Source organism: Somniosus microcephalus, chromosome 3 (genome assembly GCF_052327205.1).
Source record: "Somniosus microcephalus isolate GS21.2 chromosome 3, FLI_Smic_1.0, whole genome shotgun sequence".
Classification (NCBI taxonomy): domain Eukaryota; kingdom Metazoa; phylum Chordata; class Chondrichthyes; order Squaliformes; family Somniosidae; genus Somniosus; species Somniosus microcephalus.
Genome location: NC_140989.1, coordinates 151,645,373 through 151,670,804, shown reverse-complemented (window position 1 = coordinate 151,670,804; position 25,432 = coordinate 151,645,373). Strand labels below are relative to the sequence as shown.

The window sequence follows — 25,432 nt, the reverse complement described above, 5'->3', positions numbered from 1 at the left end:
TGTATGCACTGTTGACCATAGCACACTGGTTCCGGGCTAGGGTGAGTCGAAGAGTCATGAGGCGCTCATTTATGCTGCTAGGGGAAGTTTCTGAGATGCCCAACCAGCTCATTTTTTATGGCGAAGCCTGCCCCATGAAGGCGGCGTTCTTCTTTTGGTTTGCCTTTCCAAAAGAAGGTGTAACCACCGCTTTGTTCTTGGAGCTGGCCTTCCCCTGCCCGCCGGGTCTCACTTAGGGCGGCGATGTCAATGTCGAAGCGTCTGAGCTCCCTGGCAACAATAGCAGTACGGCGTGCCGGTCTGTCACTGTTGGGGTTGTCCATGAGGGTCCTGACGTTCCAGGTCCCGAACTTCATTTTAAAGGGTGGAAGATGCCTGTGCGTGAATTCTTTTAACGTGGGGTGGCCGTTGCACACCAGCTACCACACGGGCTTGACAGAGCAAGGTCTTGGTCCAATGGCAAGGGGATCCAAGACGATTGGAGACCAAGCTCTGCTACAACGGCCTAGCACACACACACAAACATACTGCTACTGTAGATCGACGTGCGTGGATTCTTTAGCGCAATCAAGACCATCTACGGCCCAAGCACCCAAGGCCCTTCCCCACTGTGGGCCAAGAACGGAGAGGTACTCATCAAGGACAAAGAGGTAGTCAGTGCCCGCTGGAAGGAGCACTTTGAAGATCTCCTTAACCACGACTCTGTCTTCGACACGAGTGTCCTCAACTCCATCCCACAGCATACTACCCGCCACCATCTCAGCACAACCCCAGCCCGGCATGAGGTTGAAAAGGCCATCCACAACTAAAGAACAACAAGGACTCAGGAGTAGATGGAATCCCTGCTGAGGCACTAAAGCATGGCGGAGAAGCATTACTGGCGCGAATTCATGAACTAATTTCTCTTATCTGGAAGGAGGAGAGCATGCCAGGGGATCTCAGAGATGCCGTAATTGTGACCATCTTCAAGAAAGGTGTGTGGTAAACCACTAATCTGCCTGTACAGAACATGTCTGGGCATGCCTCAGCTGGCTCCGCCCCTGGCTCCACCCCTAAGCCCAGGTATAAAGGTGATTGACCTCCAGTCCCCCTGGCTTTAAGGATCGGTCTACCAGCAGAGGCATGCTCGTATTCTTTTGTTAATAAAAGCCTACTTGTTATAAGTTTAACTCTTAGTCTTCTGGAGTTATTGATGGCGCATCAATTTTATTAACAAAAGGTTTTGAAATGGAGCAAATCCTGGAACTGGAACGCCTGGAACTGGACCCTCAAACGGCGGATGCATCAAATAACTTCGAGCACTGGCTGGGCTGCTTCGAAGCATTCCTGCAGGCCTCCAGCACTACCGTCAGGACCGAAGCCGACAAACTGCTAGTACTGAACTCACGGGTGAGCCACCAAGTATATTCGATTATCCGAGATGCTGTATCCTACACGGCCGCTATCACGATACTAAAAGAACAATATACTAAGCCAGTCAACGAGGTCTACGCTAGACACCTCCTGGCTACCCGCAAACAGCGACCCGGGGAATCGGGTGACGAATACCTACGGGCACTGAGAGTCCTCGGCCGGGACTGCAAGTGCAAATCGGTGACGGCCGCGGAAAATACTGATGACCTAATCAGAGACGCCTACGTCGCCGGCATCAGGTCCAGCTACACTCGACAGAGACTGCTAGAGCAAAGTGGGCTCAACCTGCAGAAGGCTGTGGCCCTTGCTAACTCGCTGGACGTGGCCCTCCGAAACATGGATGCCTACCCCCCCGACCATACGGCCCTCCCCGCCCCGTGGATGTCGCGGGGGCCGCCATCTTGGGACACGGTAAGGCCACAGGCCTGCGCCACGCCACCACCGCCACGGCCCACCTGCAGCCCAAATACAGCTGCGATGTCCAGAGGCTCAAAGTGCTATTTCTGTGGCCAGGCCAAGCACCCCAGACAACACTGCCCGGCGAAGGACGCGATCTGCTCCAAATGCGGAAAGAAGGGGCACTATGCCAAAGTGTGCAGGGCGAAACCGACCAACTCCAGCAGCGCCGCGTGTGAACCGTGCAGGTCACCATCTTGGACACCACCAGCCGCGTGTGAGCCGTGCGGGCCGCCATCTTGGACATCACCAGCCACGTGTGAGCGTTGCAGGCCGCCATCTTGGACGTCACTTTGGGACCAGGCCCCTGACTCCCCACTGCCTCGCGCGAGTACAACAGCAACCCACCGACCTCAACAATGGCCTCCATCATCCTGGACCAATCCAGGCCTCACCAACTGGCCAGGTCCACGATGAACATCAAGGTAAACGGTCACGCAACAAACTGCCTATTTGACTGCGGGAGCACGGAGAGCTTTATCCACCCCGACACGGTGCGACGCTACTCCCTATCAGTCATGCCCACGCGCCACCGGGTCTCTATGGCCTCCAAGTCCCATACGGTGGACGTCGGCGGCTACTGTGTAGCGACCCTGACAGTAATGGGCACAGAGTACAAAGACTTTAAACTCCTTGTCCTGCCACAGCTCTGCGCTGCTGTGCTACTGGGACTGGATTTCCAGTGCCACCTAGAGAGTGTCACGATGGCGTACGGCGGGCCCCTGCCCCCACTTACATTCTGCAGCCGGCAAAATTTAAAACAACCGCCGCGCACAATATGCAGCCTATCCACCCTGAAAGTCAGCCCCCCTCCATTGTTTGCTAATCTCGCCCACGACTGCAAGCCCATCGCAACAAAAAGCAGGCGGTACAGTGCCGGGGATAGAAGCTTCATTAAAATAGAAGTAGAGAGACTCCTGCGGGAGGGGATTATCGAGGGCAGCACCAGCCCATGGCGAGCCCAAGTAGTGGTCGTGAAGACCGGCGAGAAACAGCGCCTGGTCATTGACTACAGTCAAACAATCAATAGGTATACCCAATTAGACGCATACCCCCTTCCCCGCATATCTGATATGGTCAATCAGATTGCACAGTACCGGGTATTCTCTACCATTGACCTGAAGTCGGCATACCACCAACTCCCTATCAGGCCTGAAGACCGCCAGTATACTGCCTTCGAGGCAAACGGCCGCCTCTACCACTTCCTCAGAGTCCCCTTCGGCGTCACCAACGGGGTCTCAGTCTTCCAAAGGGAGATGGACCGGATGGTTGACCAGAACGCGCTACAGGCCGCTTTTCCCTACCTGGACAATGTCACCATCTGCGGCCATGACCAGCAGGGCCATGACGCCAATCTAGAAAAATTCCTCCGAACAGCCCAGCGCTTAAATTTGACATACAACAAAAAAAGTGTATGTTTCGCACCACCCGCCTCGCTATCCTTGGCTGTGTAGTGGAAAACGGCGTCATCGGCCCCGACCCCGACCGAATGCGCCCCCTTCTGGAACTACCCCTGCCTCACTGCCTCAAAGCCCTGAAGAGATGTCTGGGGTTTTTCTCTTATTACGCCCAATGGGTGCCCAATTACGCGGACAAAGCCAGGCCCCTTATCAAGTCAACCTCCTTCCCCCTGGCGGCAGAGGCCCGTGCAGCCTTCACCCGCATAAAAGAGGACATTGCAAAGGCTACAATGCATGCCGTGGATGAGTCCATCCCTTTCCAAGTGGAGAGCGATGCGTCTGACTTCGCCCTGGCCGCAACCCTTAGCCAGGCGGGGAGACCCGTGGCCTTCTTTTCACGAACCCTCCAGGGCCCCGAAATTAGACACTCCTCAGTCGAAAAGGAGGCCCAGGCTATAGTGGAGGCTGTACGGCATTGGAGGCATTACCTGGCCAGTAAACGCTTCACCCTGCTCACTAACCAATGATCAGTAGCATTTATGTTCAATAACAAGCAGAGGGGCAAAATCAAAAATGACAAGATATTGCGGTGGAGGATCGAATTATCCACCTACAATTATGATATCTTATACCGGCCCGGGAAACTTAATGAGCCCCCGGACGCCCTATCCCGTGGAACATGTGCCAACGCACAGGTTGATAGGCTACGGGCCCTCCACAGCGATCTCTGCCACCCGGGAGTCACCAGGTTTTTCCACTTCATTAAGGCCCGCAACCTGCCTTACTCCATCGAGGAGGTCAGGACCATGACCAGGAACTGCCAAGTCTGTGCCGAATGCAAACCGCACTTTTATAGGCCAGACAGGGCGCACCTGATAAAAGCCACCCGCCCCTTCGAGCGCCTAAGTGTAGATTTTAAAGGGCCCCTCCCCTCCTCTGACCGCAACACGTACTTCCTCAACATCATTGACGAGTACTCCCGTTTCCCGTTCGCTATCCCCTGCCCGGACATGACCAGCGCCACAGTCATCAAATGTCTCAATGACCTCTTCGCCATATTCGGTTTTCCCAGCTACATCCATAGTGACAGGGGCTCGTTGTTCATGAGCGACGAGCTGCGCCAGTACCTGCTCGAAAAAAGGATAGCCACGAGCAGGACCACCAGCTACAACCCCCGGGGTAACGGACAAGTCGAAAGGGAGAACGCGACAGTGTGGAAAACCGCCATGCTAGCCTTAAAGTCCAGAGGCCTCCCAACCTCCCGCTGGCAAGAAGTCCTCCCCGATGCGCTTGACTCCATACGGTCACTACTCTGTACCGCCACGAACGCCACCCCTCACGAGAAAATGTTCGTCTTCCCTAGGAAATCCACCTCGGGGACATCGCTACCGCCATGGCTGACGTCTCCAGGGCCCGTCTTGCTCAGGAAGCACGTGAGGAGCCATAAAACAGACCCCCTGGTCGAAAGGGTCCACCTCCTCCACGCCAACCCACAATATGCATACATGGCGTATCCTGACGGGCGGGAGGACACGGTCTCCATACGAGACCTCGCACCCTCAGGTGCCACCGAAAACACCATTACCCACTACCATTACCCACGACACACCCCTAGAAGGGAATCCACATCTAACCCAAGTAAACGGCACGCCAGGGCCCTGTGACCCACCCTTATACACACACCGACCCCGCACCCATGAAGACGACACGCCAGTGCTCCGGCCCACGCGGGAAACGGCCGCGGGAAAAGAACCGCCGCAGCCGGCACCACGACGACCACTACGGCAGACAAGACCCCCGGAGAGACTTGCCTATATGAACTTCTGAGACACTTCACCCCGCCGGACTCATTTTAAACAAGGGGTGAATGTGGTAAACCACTAATCTGCCTGTACAGAACATGTCTGGGCATGCCTCAGCTGGATCCACCCCTGGCTCCACCCCTAAGCCCAGGTATAAAGGTGATTGACCTCCAGTCCCCCTGGCTTTAAGGATCAGTCTACCAGCAGAGGCATGCTCGTATTCTTTTGTTAATAAAAGCCTACTTGTTATAAGTTTAACTCTTAGTCTTCTGGAGTTATTGATGGCACATCAAGGTGACAAGTCCGATTGCGGTAATTACAGAGGAGTTTCCCTGCTGTCTGCCACAGGCAAAGTCAATGCAAGAATCCTCCTCAATCGCCTTCTCCCAGTGGCCGAAGAGCTCCTCCCAGAGTCGCAATATGGATTCTGCCCACTAAGGGGCACAATGGACATGATCTTCACTGCACGTCAATTACAAGAGAAATGCAGGGAACAGCACCAACCACTGTACATGGCCTTCTTTGATCTCACAAAGACCTTCGACACTGTCAACCGTGAGGGATTATGGAGTGTTCTCCTCAAATTCGGCTGCCCCCAAAAGTTTGTCACTATCCTCCGCCTGCTTCATGACGACATGCAAGCCGTGATCCTGACCAACGGTTCCACCACAGACCCAATTCATGTACGAACCGGAGTCAAGCAAGGCTGTGTCATTGCACTAACGCTCTTCTCGATCTTCCTTGCTGCAATGCTCCATCTCACCCTCAGTAAGCTCCCCACTGGAGTGGAACTAATTTACAGAACAAACGGGAAACTGTTCAACCTCCGTTGCCTCCAGTCCAGATCCAAGGTCGTCCCATCCTCTGTCGTCGAATTACAGTATGCAGACGACGCTTGCGTCTGCGCTCACTCAGAGGTCAAACTCCAAACCATCGTCAACACCTTCATCGAAGCGTACGAGAGCATGGGCCTTACACTAAACATTCGTAAGACAAAGGTCCTCTACCAACCTGCCCCCGCCACACAGTACTGCCCCCCGATTGTCAAAATCCACGACAAGGCCTTGGACAACGTGGACCACTTTCCATACCTCGGGAGCCTACTGTCAACAAGAGCAGACGTTGACAACAAAGTCCAACACCACCTTCAGTGTGCCAGTGCAGCCTTCGGTCGCCTGAGGGAGAGAGTGTTTGAAGACCAGGACCTCAAACCCGGCACTAATCTCATGGTCTACAGGGCAGCAGTGATACCTGCACTGCTGTATGCCTCAGAGACATGGACCATGTACAGCAGGCACCTCAAAGCACTGGAGAGGTACCACCAATGCTGCCTCCGTAAGATCCTGCAAATCCATTGGCAGGATAGGCGCACCAACCTCAGTGTTCTTGCTCAGGCCAACATCCCCAGCATCGAAGCTTTGACCACGCTCGTTCAGCTCCGATGGACGGGTCACATTGTCGGCATGCCCGATACGAGACTCCCAAAACAAGCGCTCTACCCGGAGCTCCGGCACGGCAAGAGAGCCCTAGGTGGGCAGAGGAAACGCTTCAAGGACACCCTCAAAGCCTCCTTGAAAAAGTGTAACATCCCCACGGACATCTGGGAATCCCTGGCCCAAGACCGCACAAAGTGGAGGAGAAGCATCCAGGAAGGCGCCGAACACCTCGAGTCTCTTCACCGGGAGCAAGCGGAAGCCAAGCGCAGGCAGCGCAAGGAGCACACATCAACCCAAGCACCTCACCCACCCGCCCCTTCAACCACCATCTGCCCCACCTGTGACAGAGACTGTAGGTCCCACATTGGACTCATCAGTCACCTGAGAACTCATTTTTAATGTGGAAGCAAGTCATCCTCGGTTCCGAGGGACTGCCTAAGAAGAAGAAGAAAGATGCATTTAAGGGGAGGCTAGATCAGCGTATGAGGGAGAAGGGAATAGAGGGTTATGCTGATAGTTTTAGATGAGGGAAGGCAGGAGGAGGCTCGAGTGGAGCATACACACCGGTATGGGCTGGTTGGACCGAATTGCTTGTTTCTGTGCTGTATCTCCTATGTAATCTCTATGTAATCCTACGTAAAATTTGACACCGAGCCACATAAGGAGATATTAGGCAGATGACCAAATGCTTGATCAAAGAGATAGGTTTTATGGAACGTCTTAAAGCAGGAAAGCGAGATAGCAAGGTAGAGAGGCAGAGAGGTTTCGGGAAGGAATCCACTGTTTAGGGCCTTGTCAGCTGAAGGCATGGCTGCCAATGGTGGAGCGATTAAAATCGAGGATGCTCAATTCGATGAGAATTAGAGGAACACTGATATCTCAGAGGGTTGCGGGGCTGGAGAAGATTACAGAGATAGGGAGGGGTGAAGCTGTGGGGGGATTTGAAAACAAGGATGAGAATCCTGCCCAGTCTGTCCTTACTATATCCTGATCTTAGCATTACTGAGTCAACATAATAATAATGAATGGCCAACATTGCTGGTTAGTTTGATGGAGCTAGAAAATTCCAACCTGCACCCAGTCAGTGTTGAGCCCCTTTCTAACTATGGCAAGCTGAAAAAACAAGCAGAGATGATGGGAAATCTTAAATAAAAGCAGAAAAAAATACAAATGAAATCAGCATCTGATAAGGACAGATTAATAGTTCAGGTGGAACCATTTATAGAAAGATAGCTTGCAAGTTTCACCCACAATCTTAACCTGCCTTTTTCTTTTGAATGCTGATCGACCTGCAAAGCATTTCCAGCATTGTTGAAAAGCAAAACAATTTGTCAGCTTGTAAGATCGGTGTATTTATCCCTTTCATCGCCAACCCTTCATTGTTTATCTCCTTTCTTGCTGTATCTCGTCCTTTGCTTCCTAATGTAGCTCTTCCATGATCTACTGACCAGTTTCTTACACTACACCACAAGTGATTAAAACCCTCTTCTTAAAATCCAGATAAAAATTCACCTTCAATTTATAGCATTGAAAATAGTTTTCACCAGCTAAACATTGCCTCAAATACATTGGAATTACACTGTGCAATATTTTGTAACAAAAGTGGTTGCACATTTGAATAAAATTCCTTTGTCTGCTCTTTTACTAAAGGTGTTAATCTGTTTATTTTAAATTTCAACTCGGGTGTTTTCCCAGTTCTGAGATTTAGCATAAAATGTGTTGACCTATATTAGCTCTCAGCCCACCAATGCCTCAGTTTTAAAATTCTCATCCTCGTGTTCAATTCCCTCCATGGCCCTCGCCCCTCCCTATTTCTGTAACCTCCTCCAGACCTACAACCCTCTGAGAAATCTGCGCCTCTCCAACTCTGACCTCTTGTTCATCCCCCTTTCTTCACACTGCCATTGGTGGCCATGCCTTCGGCTATCTAGGCCATGAACATAAGAACATAATAAGAACATAAGAAATAGGAGCAGGAGTAGGCCAATCGGCCCCTCGAGCCTGCTCCGCCATTCAATAAGATCATGGCTGATCTGATCCTAACTGCCAATCCACTATCACAGAACCATCTCCTGCATCTAACAGAATTAGACACACGAAATAGGAGCAGGATCAGGCTACACGGCCCCTGGGCCCGCTCCGCTACCCACAGGGCCATGACCGATCCGAACCTAGACTCATGTCCAAATTCCTGCCCGCTCCCCGTAACCCTTAATTCCCTTTACTTCTAGGAAACTGTCTATTTCTGTTTTAAATTTATGTAATGATGTAGCTTCTACAGTTTTTTGGGGCAGCATATTCCATGGACCTACCACCCTCTGAGTGAAGTAGTTCCTCCTCATCTCAGTTTTGAAAGAGCAGCCCCTTATTCTAAGACTATGCCCCCTAGTTCTAGTTTCACCCATCATCGGGAACATCTTCCCTGCATCCACCCGATCCAACCCCTTCACAATCTGATATGTTTCAATATGATCGCCTCTCATTCTTCTGAACTCCAATGAGTAGAGTCCCAATCTACTCAACCTCTCCTCATATGTCCATCCCCTCATCCCCGGGATTAACCGAGTGAACCTTCTTTGTACTGACTCGAGAGCAAGTATGTCCTTTCTTAAGTATGGACACCAAAACTGTACGCAGTATTCCAGGTGCGGTCTCACCAATACCTTGTACAACTGAAGCAATACCTCCCTATTTTTATATTCTATCCCCCCAGCATTGAAAGCCAACATTCCATTGGCCTTCTTAATCACTTGCTGCACCTGCATACTAACCTTTTGAGTTTCGTGCACCAGGACCCCCAGATCCCTTTGTACTTCAGTACTTTCCAGTTTCTTGCCATTAAGATAATAACTTGCTCTACGATTTTTCCTGCCAAAGTGCATAACCTCACACTTTCCAGTATTGTATTCCATCTGCCAAATCTCTGCCCACTTACTTAGCCTGTCTATGTCCCCTTGAAGGTTTTTTATGTCCTCCTCACTCACTACTTTCCCCCCCATCTTAGTATCATCTGCAAACTTTGATATGTTACACACGGTCCCCTCCTCCAAATCGTTAATATAGATTGTAAAGAGTTGGGGACCCAGCACTGACCCCTGCGGAACACCATTAGTTACTGATTGCCAGTCTGAGAATGAACCATTTATCCCAACTCTCTGCCTTCTGTTAGATAGCCAATCCTCTATCCATGACAGAATATTACCCCCACTCCCGTGATTTTTTATCTTAAGCAATAATCTTTTGTGTGGCACCTTGTCAAATGCCTTTTGGAAGTCTAAATACACTACGTCCACTGGTTCCCCTTTATCCAGCCTATATGTTACTTCCTCAAAGAACTCCAGCAAATTTGTCAAACATGACTTCCCCTTCATAAAGCCATGCTGACTTTGTCCTATTAAATTATGATTATCCAAATGTCCTGTTACTGTCTCCTTAATAATGGACTCCAAAATTTTACCTACCACAGATGTTAGGCTAACCGGTCCATAGTTTCCAGCCTTCTGTCTACTGCCCTTTTTAAATAAGGGTGTTACATTAGCAGTTTTCCAGTCTGCCAGGACCATTGCCGAGTCCAGGGAGTTTTGGAAAATTATTACCAATGCATCCACAATCCCTACCGCCACTTCCCTCAAGACCCTAGGATGTAAGCCATCAGGTCCAGGTGATTTATCCGCCTTGTGTCCCATTATTTTACCGAGTACCACTTCCTTAGTGATTTTGATCATGTTTAGCTCCTCCCCCCCCCTTTAGCCCCGTGTTTGTCCAGTGTTGGGATATTCTTAGTGTCTTCTACTGTAAAGACTGATGTAAAATATTCATTCAGTGTTTTTGCCATCTCCATATTTCCCACTATTAATTTCCCGGTCTCATCCTCTAAGGGACCAACATTTACTTTAGCCACCCTTTTTCTTTTTATATAACTATAAAAACTCTTACTATCTGTTTTTATATTTTTTGCTAATTTACTTTCATAATCTATCTTCCCTTTCTTAATCAATCTTTTTGTTATTTTTTGCTGTCTTTTAAAGTTTTCCCAATCCTCTATCCTCCCACTAGATTTGGCTACCTTATATGCCCTTGTTTTTAGTCGAATACTATCCTTAATTTCTTTACTTAGCCATGGATGGCTGTCTTTTCTTTTACACCCTTTTCTTCTCAGTGGAATTATATTTTTTGGAAGTTGTAAAATAACTCCTTAAATGTACACCACTGATCATGTATCATCTTACCCTTTAATCTATTTTCCCAATCCACTCTACTCAATTCCGCTCTCATACCTTCATAGTCTCCTTTATTCAAGCTTAGCACGCTTGTTTGAGATCCAACCTTCTCACCCTCTAATTGAATATGGAATTCAACCATGTTATGGTCACTCATTCCAAGGGGATCCTTTACTAGGACATTTTTAATTAATCCTGTCTCGTTACACAGGACCAGATCTAAGGTTGCCTGCCCCCTGGTCGGTTCAGTTACATACTGCTCAAGAAACACATCCCTAATACACTCAATGAACTCATCCTCAAGGCAGCCCTGCCCAATTTGATTTGTCCAATTAATATGATAGTTAAAATCCCCCATAATTATAGATGTTCCCTTATTACAAGCCTCAACTATTTCCTGATTGATACTCCGTCCAACAGATTTGCCACAGTTCGGAGGCCTATAGACTACGCCCACTAGTGTTTTTTTCCCCTTATTATTCCTTACCCCCACCCAAACTGTTTCATTGTCCTGATCTTTTGACCCAATATCATTTCTCTGTATTACAGTGATTCCTTCCTTTATTAACATAGCCACCCCACCTCCCCTTCCTTCCTGCCTGTCCTTCCTGATAGTTAAATAACCTGGTATGTTTAATTCCCAGGCATTGTCACCCTGCAGCCATGTTTCTGTAATGGCCACAAGATCATACCCATATGTAGTTATTTGTGCCATTAACTCATCTATTTTTTTTACAAATGCTACGTGCATTCAGATAGAGAACTTTCAAAGATGTTTTGTGACACTTAGTTCCTGCTTTTGCCCTTTTTATTACTTTACCTTTTACTCCATACCTTCTGCCCCTTCCTGACATGCGCTGGTTTTTAATTTCCCCACTGCTACCTAAGTCTATGACCTTCTCTGTTGTCATTTGTATTATTTGCTCTCTAGGAACCTCCCCCCCACTAGTTAGTTTAAAGCCCTCTCTACAGCCCTAGTTATATGATCCGCCAGGACTCTAGTCCCAGCACTGGCCAAGTGAAGCCCATCCCAACGGAACAGCTCCCTCCTGCCCCAGTACTGGTGCCAGTGTCCCAGGAAGCAAAACCCATTTCTCCCACACCAGTCTTTGAGCCACGCATTTAACTCTCTAATTTTATTTGTCCTAGCCAAATTCGCTCGTGGCTCAGGTAATAATCCAGAGATTATTACCCTTGTGGTTCTGCTTTTTAATTTGGCCCCTAGCTGCTCAAACTCCCTCAGCAGAACCTCCTTCCTTGTCCTATCTATGTCGTTGGTACCAACATGGACCATGACAACTGGATCCTCCCCCTCCCACTCCAAGTTTCTCTCCAGTCCAGAGGAGATGTCCTTAACCCTGGCACCGGGCAGGCAACACAGCCTTCGGGACTCTCGCTCTCGGCTGCAGAGAACTCTATCTATCCCCCTAATGATACTCTCCCCTACCACTACAACATTTCTTTTAACTCCCCCCACTTGAATGGCCCCCCGCTCCACGGTGCTGTGGCCAGGTTGCTCATCCTCCCCGCAGTCCCTGTTCCCATCCTCACAGGGAGTAAGAGCCTCGAACCTGTTGGACAAGTGCAAGGGCTGCGGCTCCTCCAACACTACCTGCTGGATCCTCGTACCTGCCTCACTTCTAGTCACACCATCCTGACCCTGGCCACGGACTACATCTGATTTAATTAATCTAATTGGTGTGACTACCTCCTGATACACAGAGTCCAGGTAACTCTCCCCCTCCCTGATGTGTCTCAGTGTTTGAAGCTCGGACTCCAGCTCTTCAACACGGAGCCGGAATTCCTCGAGCAGCCAACACTTACTGCAAATGTGATCACCGTGAGCATCAGTGGTGTCCACCAGCTCCCACATATTGCAGCAGCAACACATCGCCTGATCTCCCATTCTATGTAATTAATTACATTTATTAATATTATTCTTAAATACCCTCTGCCTCGATTCTAGATGGTGAATATCACACCTTAGAAACTATAAACCAAGGAGATTTAAGCTTAAAAAGGGAGAAATACTTACCAACCAATCACTTACCCGCTTTGTGGTGACGTCACACCTTGAATACTTTTTACCTCTCTCCTTCCCTGAGATTGGAGATTGGTGAGGCCTACCTGAGCCTCTGGGGCCTCTTGTAGTCGCTCTGCCGCTCAGCTCCGCCTCCACCCGCTGCCGATGCCGCACTGGGGCCTACCTGAGCCTCTGGGGCCTCTTGTAGTCGCTCTGCCGCTCAGCTCCGCCTCCACCCGCTGCCGATGCCGCACTGTGGCCTACCTGAGCCTCTGGGGCCTCTTGTAGTCGCTCTGCCGCTCAGCTCCGCCTCCACCCGCTGCCGATGCCGCACTGGGGCCTACCTGAGCCTCTGGGGCCTCTTGTAGTCGCTCTGCCGCTCAGCTCCGCCTCCACCCGCTGCCGATGCCGCACTGGGGCCTACCTGAGCCTCTGGGGCCTCTTGTAGTCGCTCTGCCGCTCAGCTCCGCCTCCACCCGCTGCCGATGCCGCACTGGGGCCTACCTGAGCCTCTGGGGCCTCTTGTAGTCGCTCTGCCGCTCAGCTCCGCCTCCACCCGCTGCCGATGCCGCACTGGGGCCTACCTGAGCCTCTGGGGCCTCTTGTAGTCGCTCTGTCGCTCAGCTCCGCCTCCACCCGCTGCCGATGCCGCACTGGGGCCTACCTGAGCCTCTGGGGCCTCTTGTAGTCGCTCTGCCGCTCAGCTCCGCCTCCACCTGCTGCCGATGCCGCACTGGGGCCTACCTGAGCCTCTGGGGCCTCTTGTAGTCACTCTGCCGCTCAGCTCCGCCTCCACCCGCTGCCATGAGCTCTGGAATTCCCTCCCTAAACCTCTCTGCCTCTGTACCACAAGTGAGAACCGGGCTAAATATAGGAAGTTCAGAGGGGAAGTGAAAAACGAAATAAGACAGGCAAAGAGAGAGTATGAGAATAGATTGGCAGCTAACATAAAAGGGAATCCAAAAGTCTTCTATAGGCATATAAATAATAAATGGGTTGTAAGAGGGGTGGGGCCGATTAGGGACCAAAATGGAGACCTATGCATGGAAGCAGAGGGCATGGCTGAGGTACTAAATGAATACTTTGCATCTGTCTTTACCAAGGAAGAAGATGCTGCCAAAGTCATAGTGAAAGAGGAGGTAGTTGAGATACTGGATAAGATAAAAATTGATAAGGAGAAGGTACTAGAAAGGCTGGCTGTACTTAAAGTAGATAAGTCACCAGGACCAGATGGGATGCATCCTAGGATGCTGAGGGAAGTATAGGTGGAAATTGCGGAGGTTCTGGCCATAATCTTCCAGTCCTCTGGTGCCAGAGGACTGGAGAATTGTAAATGTTACAACCTTGTTCAAAAAAGGGTGTAAGGATAAACCCAGTAACTACAGGCCGGTCAGTTTCACCTTAGTAGTGGGGAAGCTTTTAGAAATGATAATCAGGGACAAAATTAATATTCACTTGGACAAGTGTAGCTTAATTAAGGAAAACCAGCACGGATTTGTTAAAGGAAATCATGTTTAACTAACTTGATGAGTTTTTTGATGAGCTAACAAAGAGGGTTGATGAGGGTAATGCGGTTGATGCGGTATACACGGACTTCCAAAAGGCGTTTGATAAAGTGCTACATAATAAGTTTGCTGGCAAAGTTGAAGCCCATGGAATAAAAGATACAGAGGCAGCATGGATACAAAATTGGTTAAGTGACAGGAAAAAGAGTAATGGTGAACGGTTGTTTTTCAGACTGGAGGAAGGTACACAGTGGTGTTACCCAGGGGTTGGTACTAGGACCACTGCTTTTCTTGATATACATTAATGACTTAATCTTGGGTGTACAGGGCACAATTTCAAAATTTGCAGATGACACAAAACTTGGAAGTATAGTGAATAGTGAAGAGGATAGGCATAGACTTCAGGAGGACATGGACAGGCTGATGGAATGGGCGGACACATGGCAGGTGAAATTTAATGCAGAAAAGTGCAAAGTGATACAGTTTGGTAAGAAGAACAAGGAGAGGCAATATAAACTAAAGGGCACAATTCTAAAGGGGGTGCATGAACAGAGAGACCTGGGGGTATATGTGCACAAATTGTTGAAGATGGCAGGGCAGGTTGAGAAATTGGTTAAAAAAGCATACGGGATCCTGGGCTTCATTAATAGAGGCATAGAGTACAAAAGCAAGGAAGTTATGATAAACCTTTATAAAACACTGGTTCGGCCTCAACTGGAGTATTGTATCCAATTCTGGGCACCGCACTTTTGGAAGGATGTGAAGGCCTTAGAGGGTGCAGAAAAGATTTACGAGAATGATTCCAGGGATGAGGACTTCAGTTACGTGGATAGACTGGAGAAGCTGGGGTTGTTCTCCTTAGAGCAGGGAAGTTTGAGAGGAGATTTGATAGAGGTGTTCAAAATCATGAGGGGTCTAGACAGAGTGGATAGAGAGAAACTGTTCCCATTGGCGGAAGGGTCGAGAACCAGAGGAGATAGGTTTAAGGTGATTGGCAGAAGAACCAAAGGCGACATCAGGAAAAACTTTTTTACGCAGCGAGTGGTTAGGATCTGGAATTCACTGCCTGAAGGGCTGTGGAGGCAGATTGAATTGTGACTTTCAAAAGGAAATTAGATAAGTACCTGAAGGAAAACAATTTGCAGGGCTATGGGGGAAGGGCGGGGGAGTGGGACTAGTTGAAGTGCACTTGCAGAGAGACAGCATGGGCTCGACGGGCCGAAATGAACCTGCAAAGTGCTGCTCAGTACCCAAAACTCCTTCACACAGCGTTGAATCTCTGCAGAAGTCTCTCTCTCGCTCTCTCTCAGAATGCGTGGTGCAAAAATGTCACCAACAAAAAAAAGGCAGGAAGCGGTTGCCTTTAAATAGCGCTCCCCCAGTCCCTTTCTGACTGCAAAACGCTCCCCTCAACCTGTTGTTGCTAGCGGCAGGCGGTAAGGCAGGGGGCGCCACTCAATATCCGGTCCGGGGCACTACCGGGACGTTGTGCACGCGCTGACGTCACGATCTGCCGGCGCAGGAGTTCGTGGTGGTAGTGTTTAGCGCCGCTGCAAAATGTCTAGTTAATTTTGTGAGCGGCGCAAACATCGCCGCGCCCGGGCACTAGTTGCTTTACGTCCCATTAGCGCCCTCTTAAGGCGCTAACAGGAGGCGCAAACAACTGAATTTTTCCCCCTATGATTCTATGATTCTTTAAGACCCTCCTTAAAACCTATGCCTTTGACCAATCTTTTTGGTCACCTGCCCCAATGACTCTTTCTTTGGCTCGGAGTCAATTTTTGTCTGATTCCGGTCCTGTGAAGTGCCTTGGGATGTAGTACTACGTTAAAGGCGCTATATAAATGCAAGTTGTTGTGACGATGTCTGGGAATGGACACACACTCCAGCACATGTATGGAGTAATTTGTTGCATTGTGTTTTACAGGATATGTTACTATATTCAGAGATTTGAGTCGCATGTGCAGCAAACTGCACACCAGAGCTACTCTTCCAGCAGTTCCCATGGATACAGGATCTCGCTCTTCAGGAACATACATGCCCACTTTACACTGCGGATGAAACAACTGCCAATTAAATGCCAATCAGGCATTAGCTATCCATAATGTTCTGTTGGCATCTTATTTGGGTTCATTTTATGTATCTCCTCTCACTGGAGGCAGTTTTCTGAGTGCACACTGCAGGTGGGCCACTTCCCCCAGCAACCACGTTTAGTTGGGAATCATGGGAGCACTGCCCACCAATTCTCGATTTTCATTGCCAGAATTTAAGGCTTCCGACCGACAGCTCATACTCAGAAAATCAAAGCTAATTTTGTACAACTAAATGCTTATTTGCACATTTGAATGTGTTTTTTTTTAAACCCAACCTGTAAGGTTTTAGATAAAAAGTATTAGTTTCATGTTTGCTTCCATATTGGCTTATCTGACTGCTTTTTTTTATTCGTTCCAGAGATGTGCGCATCGCTAGCAAGGCCAGCATTTATTGCCCATCCCTAATTGTCCTTGAGAAGGTGGTGGTGAGCCGCCTTCTTGAACCGCTGCAGTCCTTGTGGTGAAGGTACTCCCATAGTGCTGTTAGGGAGGGAGTTCCAGGATTTTGACCCAGCGACGATGAAGGATCAGCGATATATTTCCAAGTCAGGATGGTGCGTGACTTGGAGGGGAACTTGGAGGTGGTGGTGTTCCCATGCGTCTGCTGCACTTGTCCTTCTAGGTGGAAGAGGTCGCGGGTTTGGGAGGTGCTGTTGAAGAAACCTTGGTGAGTTGCTGCAGTGCATCTTGTAGATGGTACACACTGCAGCCACGGTGCGCCGGTGGTGGAGGGAGTGAATGTTTAAGGTGGTGGATGGGGTGCCAATCAAGTGGGCTGATTTGTCTTGGATGGTGTTGAGCTTCTTGAGTGTTGTTGGAGCTGCACTCATCCAGGCAAGTGGAAAGTATTCCATCACACCACTGACTTGTGCCTTGTAGATGTGGAAAAGCCTTGTGGAGTCAGGAGGTGAGTCACTCGCTGCAGACTACCCAGCCTCTTACCTGCTCTTGTTGCCACAGTATTTATGTGGCTGGTCCAGTTAAGTTTCTGGTTAATGGTGACTCCCAGGATGTTGATGGTGGGGGATTTGTCGATGGTAATGCTGTTGAATGTCAAGGGGTGGTGGTTAGACTCTCGCTTGTTGGAGATGGTCATTGCCTGGCACTTTTGCGGCACGAATGTTACTTGCCACTTATCAGCCCAAGCCTGAATGCCGTCCAGGTCTTGCTGCATGTGGGCATGGATTGCTTCATCATCTGAGGAGTTGTGAATGGAACTGAACACTCTGCAGTCATCAGCGAACAGCCCCATTTCTGACCTTATGTTGGAGGGAAGGTCATTGATGAAGCAGCTGAAGATGGTTGGGCCTAGGACACTGCCCTGAGGAACTCCTGCAGCGATGTCCTGAGGCTGACATGATTGACCTTTAACCACTACAATCATGTTCCTTTGTGCTATGTATGACTCCAGCCAGTAGAGTTTCCCCCTGATTCCAATTGACTTAAATTTTACCAGGGCTCCTTGATGCCAGACTCGGTCAAATGCTGCCTTGATGTTAAGGGCAGTTACTCTCACCTCACTTCTGGAATTCAGCTCCTTTGTCCATGTTTGGACCAAGGCTGTAATGAGGTCAGGAGCCGAGTGGTCCTGGCGGAACCCAAACTGAACATCGGTGCGCAGGTTTTTGGTGAGTAAGTGCCACTTGATAGCACTGTCGACGACACTTTCCATCACTTTGCTGATGATTGAGAGTATACTGGTGAGGCAGTAATTGGCCAGATTGGATTTTTCCTGCTTTTTGTGGACAGGGCATACCTGGGCAGTTTTCCACATTTCAGGTAGATGCCAGTGTTGTAGCTGTACTGGAACAGCTTGGCTAGAGGCGCGGTTAGTCCTGTAGCACAGATCTTCAACACGACAGATGGGATGTTGTCGGGGCCCATAGCCTTTGCTGTATCCAGTGCGCTCAGCTGTTTCTTGATATCATGTGGAGTGAATCAAATTGGCTGAAGACCAGCATCTGTGATGGCGGGGACCTCAAGAGGAGGCCGAGGTGGATCATCCACTCAACACTTCTGGCTGAAGATGGTTACAAAAGCTTCAGCCTTGTCTTTTGCACTCACGTGCTGGGCTCTGCCATCATTGAGGATGGGGATATTCATGGAGCCTCCTCCTCCTGTTAGTTGTTAAATTGTCCACCACCATTCACGACTGGCTGTGGCAGGACTGCAGAGCTTTGATCTGATCTGTTGATTATGGGATCGCTTAGCCCTGTCTATAGCATGCTGGTTCTGCTGTTTAGCATGCATGTAGTCCTGTGTTACAGCTTCCCCAGATTGGCAGCTTGTTTTTGGTATGCCTGGTATTGCTCCTGGCATGCTCTTCTGTACTCCTCATTGAACCAGGGTTGGTCCCCTGGCTTGATGGTAATGGTAGAGCGAGGGATATGTCAGACCATGAGGTTACAGATTGTGATGGAATACAATTCTGCTGCTGCTGGTGGCCCACAGCGCCTCATGGATGCCCAGTTTTGAGCTGCTAGATCTGTTCTAAATCTATCCCATTTAGCACGGTGGTAGTGCCACACAACACGATGGAGGGTGTCCTCAGTGTGAAGACGGGACTTCGTCTCCAGAATGACTGTGCGGTGGTCACTGCTACCAATGCTGTCATGGACAGATGCATCTGCGGCAGGTAGATTGGTGAGGACACGGTCAAGTAGGGTTTTCCCTAGTGTTGGTGATCTCACCACCTGCCACAGCCCCAATCTGGCAGCTATGTCCTTCAGGACTTGGCCAGCTCGGTCAGTAGTGTTGCTACTGAGCCACTCTTGGTGGAGGAATACTGATTCATCAGCTGAGGGAGGGCGGTAGGTGGTAATCAGCAGGAGATTTCCTTGTCCATGCTTGACCTGAAGTCATGATACTTCATGGGTTCCGGAGTCAATGTTGAGGACTCCCAGGGCCACTCTCCCCTGACTGTATACCACAGTGCCGCCACCTCTGGTGGGTCTGTCCTGCCGGTGAGACCGGACATACTCAGGAATGGTGATTGAGGAGTCTGGGACATTGGCTGAAAGGCATGATTCTGTGAGGATGACTATGTCAGGCTGTTGCTTGACTAGTCTGTGGGACAGCTCTCCCAATTTTGGCCCAAGTCCCCAGATATTAGTGAGGAGGTCTTTGCAGAGGCTGGGTGTGCCGTTGCCATGTCTGTAGCCAGTGCCGAGGTTGTTGCTGGATGGTCTGTCCAGTTTTATTCTTATTCTTGTATGCTTAAATGTATTTGTGCCAAGTTTGTAAATCAACAAACAATGAAGAGAGGATAACCAAGCTAGGCTGTCTGGTTGTGAAAGAAAGGAGAAAATATGACTGTTACAAGTTTCAGGTATGCCTTAGCTATCCTCTTGGGCACAGCAGTGCTGGTCACTGCCGTAAACAGTCTGAATGTATTACGATTAGGGTTGTGCCTGTACTGCCCAATGTCTAATGATATTATAGTGTAACCTTGCGATCTGAACTAGATATTTTAATTTTTTGCACATGTGCTTCTTCAATCTCTCCAAAGGTGGACCAAGAAAAAGATGAGGCCAGATACAATTCTTTAAGCTACTTTATTTGAAAGGACATGATCATATAGAGCGATAGTTATGATCAGCTTAACTTATTTCAATTATTACTGCTTATTTTTGCATAATGGTATAAGGTAATGTGCACGCCACACTTCCCTACAACAGTGAGTCATCTTACTTGGTTTAATTAAAATAACTCCTAGGGGGAGAAATTCGGTATCAACCATTTTGGGGCGCTAACATCGCCTGGGCGTTAACTTTAGCGCCTGGCGCTAATAAACGCTGGCGATCGCGAAATTGAGTTTTAGCACCCCAAGAGGGAAGTGGGTCACTAAACCAAGTGCTACACACTTGTCTTAGGGCACTAACTTCAGAGTGGGAATCAAGTTCCGGCACTGTCAATTAGAGAGTCGTCAGACAGACTGGCGCCTTCCAGTTCTTAAAGCGGAGGTTCAAACATGCTGCACAGCCTCACTCTGATCATTGCTGCTTGTGAACTGGGCCTGCAAGGAGCTGCAAGCCTTCATTCAAAGAACTCATGGCTGATCAGAGGCCCAGAGAGAGAGAGAGAGCGCACTGGTTCAGCGACCATGCTTTGGAGGCTCTGGTTGCGGCCCTGGAACGCCGACGGGCAGTGCTTTTCCCGGACACTGGCAGGAGGCCATTGCCACAGGCGTTTAGGGGGATGTGGAGGGAGGTCGCCCAGTACATGTTGGCCAGATGTGTGGTCCACAGAACTCCCACCCAGTGCCGGAAGAAATTCAATGACCTCACTCGGGTGGTCAGGGTGAGTATATGCAGGAAACTCTCGATTTACCGGCACCTAAATAACCGGAAATCTCTGTTAACTGGCAACATTCAGGAGTAGGTTCAGATAACTTTTACTTCATATTAGTGGCCGTTCCTGGATCTGTGGCTGTGTAACCGGGGTTCCTGCACCTGTTGCTAAGCAACAGGGATGCCTGAATCTTGTGGCCGGGGTTCCTACACCTGTTGCTAAGCAACAGGGACGCCTGGATCTGTTGCTGTGTACGGGGCTCTCGTACCTTTTACTATACCTCTCTGTAATCCGGACTTTTTGATAAACTGGCACCACGCCGGTCCCGTCGGTGCCGGATAAAAAACAGCTTCCTGTGCTTCAAAAACCTCTGCATGCTACCATCTCAATCTCGCTCTGTGCACAGACTGTATAAACCATCACATCCCCAATACACACCCACAAACTATGCCCACCTACTAAAAGCAACATCCACATCTCACGCCTTGCATACATTAACAGCTGTTCAACTATGGTAGGCACATATGCCAAACACATAGCTTCACACTCACTCACACGCTTTCCTTTTTCTTGTAGGCCAAGCTTGCTCACAACAGGAGGGAGCAGGTATGAACGGGAGGTGGTGAGGCGGACCTGCACCCCCTTACAGACCTGGAGGAGTGAGTGGGCCGCATTATTGCGGCTCAGGTCGTGGGCACTGTGGCCATTGGAGAGGTCGACCCCCTTGGGGACAACAACAGTATATTCGTCATCTCTCTCTACTTTCTCATAACACTTCCCCCTCACACCACAAGCCTTTCCTACTTTCCATCTAAGTATACTGTCTCCAATCCTTGCTCCCGTCCTGCCCCCCTCCCCTGGCCTTAACCCCACTCTTGTGCCTTTATGCTTTTAGATAATCAGCCACCACATGACGAGCCTGTCCCTCTGCCTCCCAGTGGCAGCAACTCGGGAGAGGAGGAGGAAGAACAAGCCAGAGTTTCACTGCCTGTGTCTCCCGAAGGCGCTAGGTCTGAAAATGGGGACCCAGACCTCATACCGTGTGTCATGGGTGAGGTGACAGCAGCTATTGCAGCACAGGTCGAAGCAACGCAACAGCTTAGTGCTGTAATGGAGTCAATGGTTGCTGGCATCCAATCTCAGACTGCACTGATTCAGTCTCAGATTTATGCCACGCAAGCTCTGACTGCTGCCATTGTCGCTGGGTCGCCCACAGCCCACCGGAGATCTCATGGTGCCGCAGCAGGCCAGCAATCTGTGCTCGAGCAGATTGCTCCAGATGCTGAGGTTCTGCCCCTGGGGGAGTGGCAATGTGTCGGAAGGCGCTGTCCTCTCTCAGGATGACAGCATTTCTGCTCCCACCACTGCCACTCCGCCATTGCACTTGTCACAGCCTGTAACCCAGCCATCCAAGACTGCTGCCGCCCATGCTGAGTTAGTGCAGTCTGCAGCAGGGCCTTCCAGGACCACAGCTGGTCAAGGGCATCCTGCAAGGCCATCTGCAGTCTCTGGCTCCCAGACTCAACAGCCTTCCACCAGCCTTGCTGCAGCCACTGGGGCCACATTACGGAGGAGCAGTAGGGCTGGGAGGGGGAACGCCAAAGGGGAGGGAAACCATTGAAGAAGGGGGCGTAAGGAATATTTTATTAGCAAATGGGGGTAGTGTGTGTTTGTAAATATATTGTGTTTGTTTTTGAATAGTTGTGTTTCATAAGAGAGAGTTGTGTTTGATATTAAATTGTTAATTTGACGTTACACATTTTGTGATGTTTCTCATATGACCTTTGCCCGGTGATAGGGGCTGCGAGCTGGATACAACGACGTGGTTGTGCTGCGCAAACGCCATGTGGTTTATCATTTACTGGAAGCGGTGTCTACTGAGGCGCTCATGAATGGCCCTTGCAGTCGCAAGATTGTGCGCCTCCCTCCTCCGTTGCTACTCCTCCTCCTCTGCCTCCTCCTCCTCCTCTCCCTCCTCCTCCTCCTGAGGTGGACCTGCAATCCCTGGTGGCAATGGCTGGGCCCTCAGAATGGCCAGGTTGTGCAGCATGCAGCACACAATGATGAAAAGGGAGACTCGATCAGGGAGTACTGCAGGGCTCCTCCAGAGCAGTCAAGGCAGCGGAACCGTTGTTTTAGCACCCCGATAGTGTGTTCGATCAGATTCCTGGTGGCGCTATGGCTCTCACCGTATGCATGCTGAACAGGAGTGTTGGGGTTGCGGAGGGGTGTCATCTCTTCTTCTTCTTAGGCAGTCCCTCGGAACCGAGGATGACTTGCTTCCACACTAAAAATGAGTTCCCAGGTGACTGATGAGTCCAATGCGGGACCTACAGTCTCTGTCACAGGTGGGGCAGTCAGTGGTTGAAGGGGCGGATGGGTGGGGTGCTTGGGTTGATGTGCGCTCCTTCTGCTGTTTGCGCTTGGCTTCCGCTTGCTCCCGGCGAAGAGACTCGAGGTGTTCGGTGCCTTCCCGGATGCTTCTCCTCCACTTTGTCTGGTTTTGGGCCAGGGATTCCCAGATGTCGGTGGGGATGTTGCACTTTTTCAAGGAGGCTTTGAGGGTGTCCTTGAAGTGTTTCCTCTGCCCACCTGGGGCTCTCTTGCAGTGTCGGAGCTCCGAGTAGAGCGCTTGGTTTGGGAGTCTCGTATCGGGCATGCAGACGATGTGGCCCATCCATCGGAGCTGATCGAGCGTGGTCAAAGTTTCGATGCTGGGGATGTTGGCATGAGCCAGGTGACGAGTGGATAACCCTTGTCTCCGAGCAGCCAACCGCGAGCTTCATGTGGTGGGTGGAACAGTGCTGGGGCACCGGTCTGTCACAGGATGAATGCATCGTGGCTGCTGCCAGGATAGCGGGCATTGACGGCGAGGATGCGCTGTCTGTGATCGCACACCAACTGAACGTTCAGAGACTGGTAGCCTTTGCGGTTGTGGAACAGCTCTGTATTGTGATGAGGTGCCCACAATGCCACGTGGGTGCAGTCAATGGCACCCTGAACCATGGGGGAGCCCACTATCCTCCTAAAGCCACATGAGCGTTCATCCTGTTTCTCTCTGATCATGGGGAATGAGATGTACTCCCTTCTCCTTCAGTTGGGAACGTCTGTTACCTCCTGGATGCAGCAATGGACGGCGAACTGCGAAATGTTTACAATATCCCCTGTTGAAGCCTGGAAGGAACCTCTGGCGTAGAAATTGAGTGCGACTGTGACCTTAACTGCCACTGAGAGATGTCCTGGTCCTGAGCTGAGGCTGGAGATCTGGCTGCAGGAGGTGGCAAAGCTCTGTGACCACCTCCTTGCTGAAGCGAAGCCTTCTAAAGCACTGCTCCTCTGAGAGATGAATGTAGGAGAAGTGCTCCCGGAATACCCTGGGAGGGTAAGGCCTCCTGTTGCGAGGTCTGTCGGCCCTCCTCCTACCTCTGGCCATATTTGGCAACCTCTGTCTCTGCAGCCACTGCCTCCAACATAGTTGACGGAGGGCAAGGTGGAGTGCCAGTACAGCCCCCATAAATGAGAGAAAAGAGCATGTGGAACTGTTCAGAGCAATACAAGTGAAGAAACTGTTCGAGCAGCAACAAAGCAAACATGGAGAAAATGTGAACGCAGCCAAAATGCCATCTGAAGCCAACAATGAATCTGACCTCTCAATGACCCGGTAGCTGATCCCTTTAAATAGTGCCTGGGGAGCGGCAATCCCAGGTATCAATGCCTGCTATTTCTGTCATGCTCAGTGCCAGGCAGTAAGTCAGGGGAAGTGACTGAATTTTGCATCAGATGCACTAATGGGTGTTGCACACTCACTGACGCCACAGTCTGAGTGGCGTTAGAGGACCAGGTGCTAAGTGTTAGAGCCGACGCTAAATGCCAACTAAATTTTGCGGGCAGTGTTGGAATTACCGCGCCTGGGTGATAATCCCTTAGCGCCCCGCCCAGGCGCTAACAGAAGGAGCTAAGGTACCGAATTTCTCCCCCCTAGTACTTTCCTGCCTGCTACTTCAGAATCTGGCCAGAGCTTGCAACCTTTTGTTTGAAAATCTGACTGGCTTCCCATATTTTTGTCTCTGTTTTATGTCACCTTTTATTCACAGCCAGAAGGGACCAGAGACTTCCCAACATAATGAGTATGAGGTGTTTTTATCATTGCTCAGACAGAAATGCTTATTATTTAAAGTATTGGTAAGACAACATCAAAGTTTAGCTCACTAATATATTAACCACCCATCATCTCAGCACCTTCTTTAAAACCTGCATGGATATGCTTTGCTTTAAAAAGCAAACATTTAAAAGTAACTCCTTTTTCCAAATCCTTTCTTTTGAAAATGGTCAAATCACAAAATATGACAACAACATATTATGATGACAATCAGAGCATGGATTTGTACGGATATTTGTTGTGAATCAGTCGATAATTAAGTTTAATGACTATTAGCTAAGAAACAGTGAGTTCATTGAAATGAAAAATGTAAGGAATGACTACTTCAAACTGAGAATAATTGTAGAATATACATCTGCCAGAGGTGTTGGTTAAAACATTCAAAAATAAATGGATGCATCCTTGATTCGACTAAAGGAATTCAGAAGACTATAAGAAGGTAGAGAACTAGAGAACACCATTTGGTCCATCAAAGATGTCATTTCCACAGACCATGTGCTCTGTCATGGAGTTTACCCATTATATTTCATCTCTCAAAGAAAGGTTTTGCAACATTTCTGTCATTGCCCTGCCCCTCAAAGGTAAGTAAAGCAAACGTGCACAATATCTATTTAGCCCTTCACCTACAATATGTA

The 25,432-nt window shown here is 49.6% G+C and overlaps 1 protein-coding gene across 1 annotated transcript; it reads left to right on the top strand.

Annotated features, from left to right (window-relative positions):
- The first annotated feature begins 1,227 nt into the window (after positions 1-1,227).
- Positions 1,228-19,910, top strand: LOC147121480 (uncharacterized). The gene is made up of 3 exons (XM_085977800.1): positions 1,228-2,086; positions 19,585-19,676; positions 19,857-19,910. The coding sequence occupies exons 1-3, from the start codon at positions 1,228-1,230 to the stop codon at positions 19,908-19,910; spliced, it is 1,005 nt and encodes a 334-aa protein (XP_085833926.1).
- Positions 19,911-25,432: the final 5,522 nt, after the last annotated feature.

What these genes read in the sequence shown, in the direction of transcription:
- LOC147121480 (XM_085977800.1), top strand. Translation starts at nt 1,228, where the DNA reads ATGGAGCAAATCCTGGAACTGGAACGCCTGGAACTGGACCCTCAAACG. An exon ending in TTGGACACCACCAGCCGCGT is followed by an intron (nt 2,087 to 19,584) that starts GTGAGCCGTGCG and finishes ATTTGTGCCAAG; the next exon opens with TTTGTAAATCAACAAACAAT. An exon ending in ATGACTGTTACAAGTTTCAG is followed by an intron (nt 19,677 to 19,856) that starts GTATGCCTTAGC and finishes ATCTCTCCAAAG; the next exon opens with GTGGACCAAGAAAAAGATGA.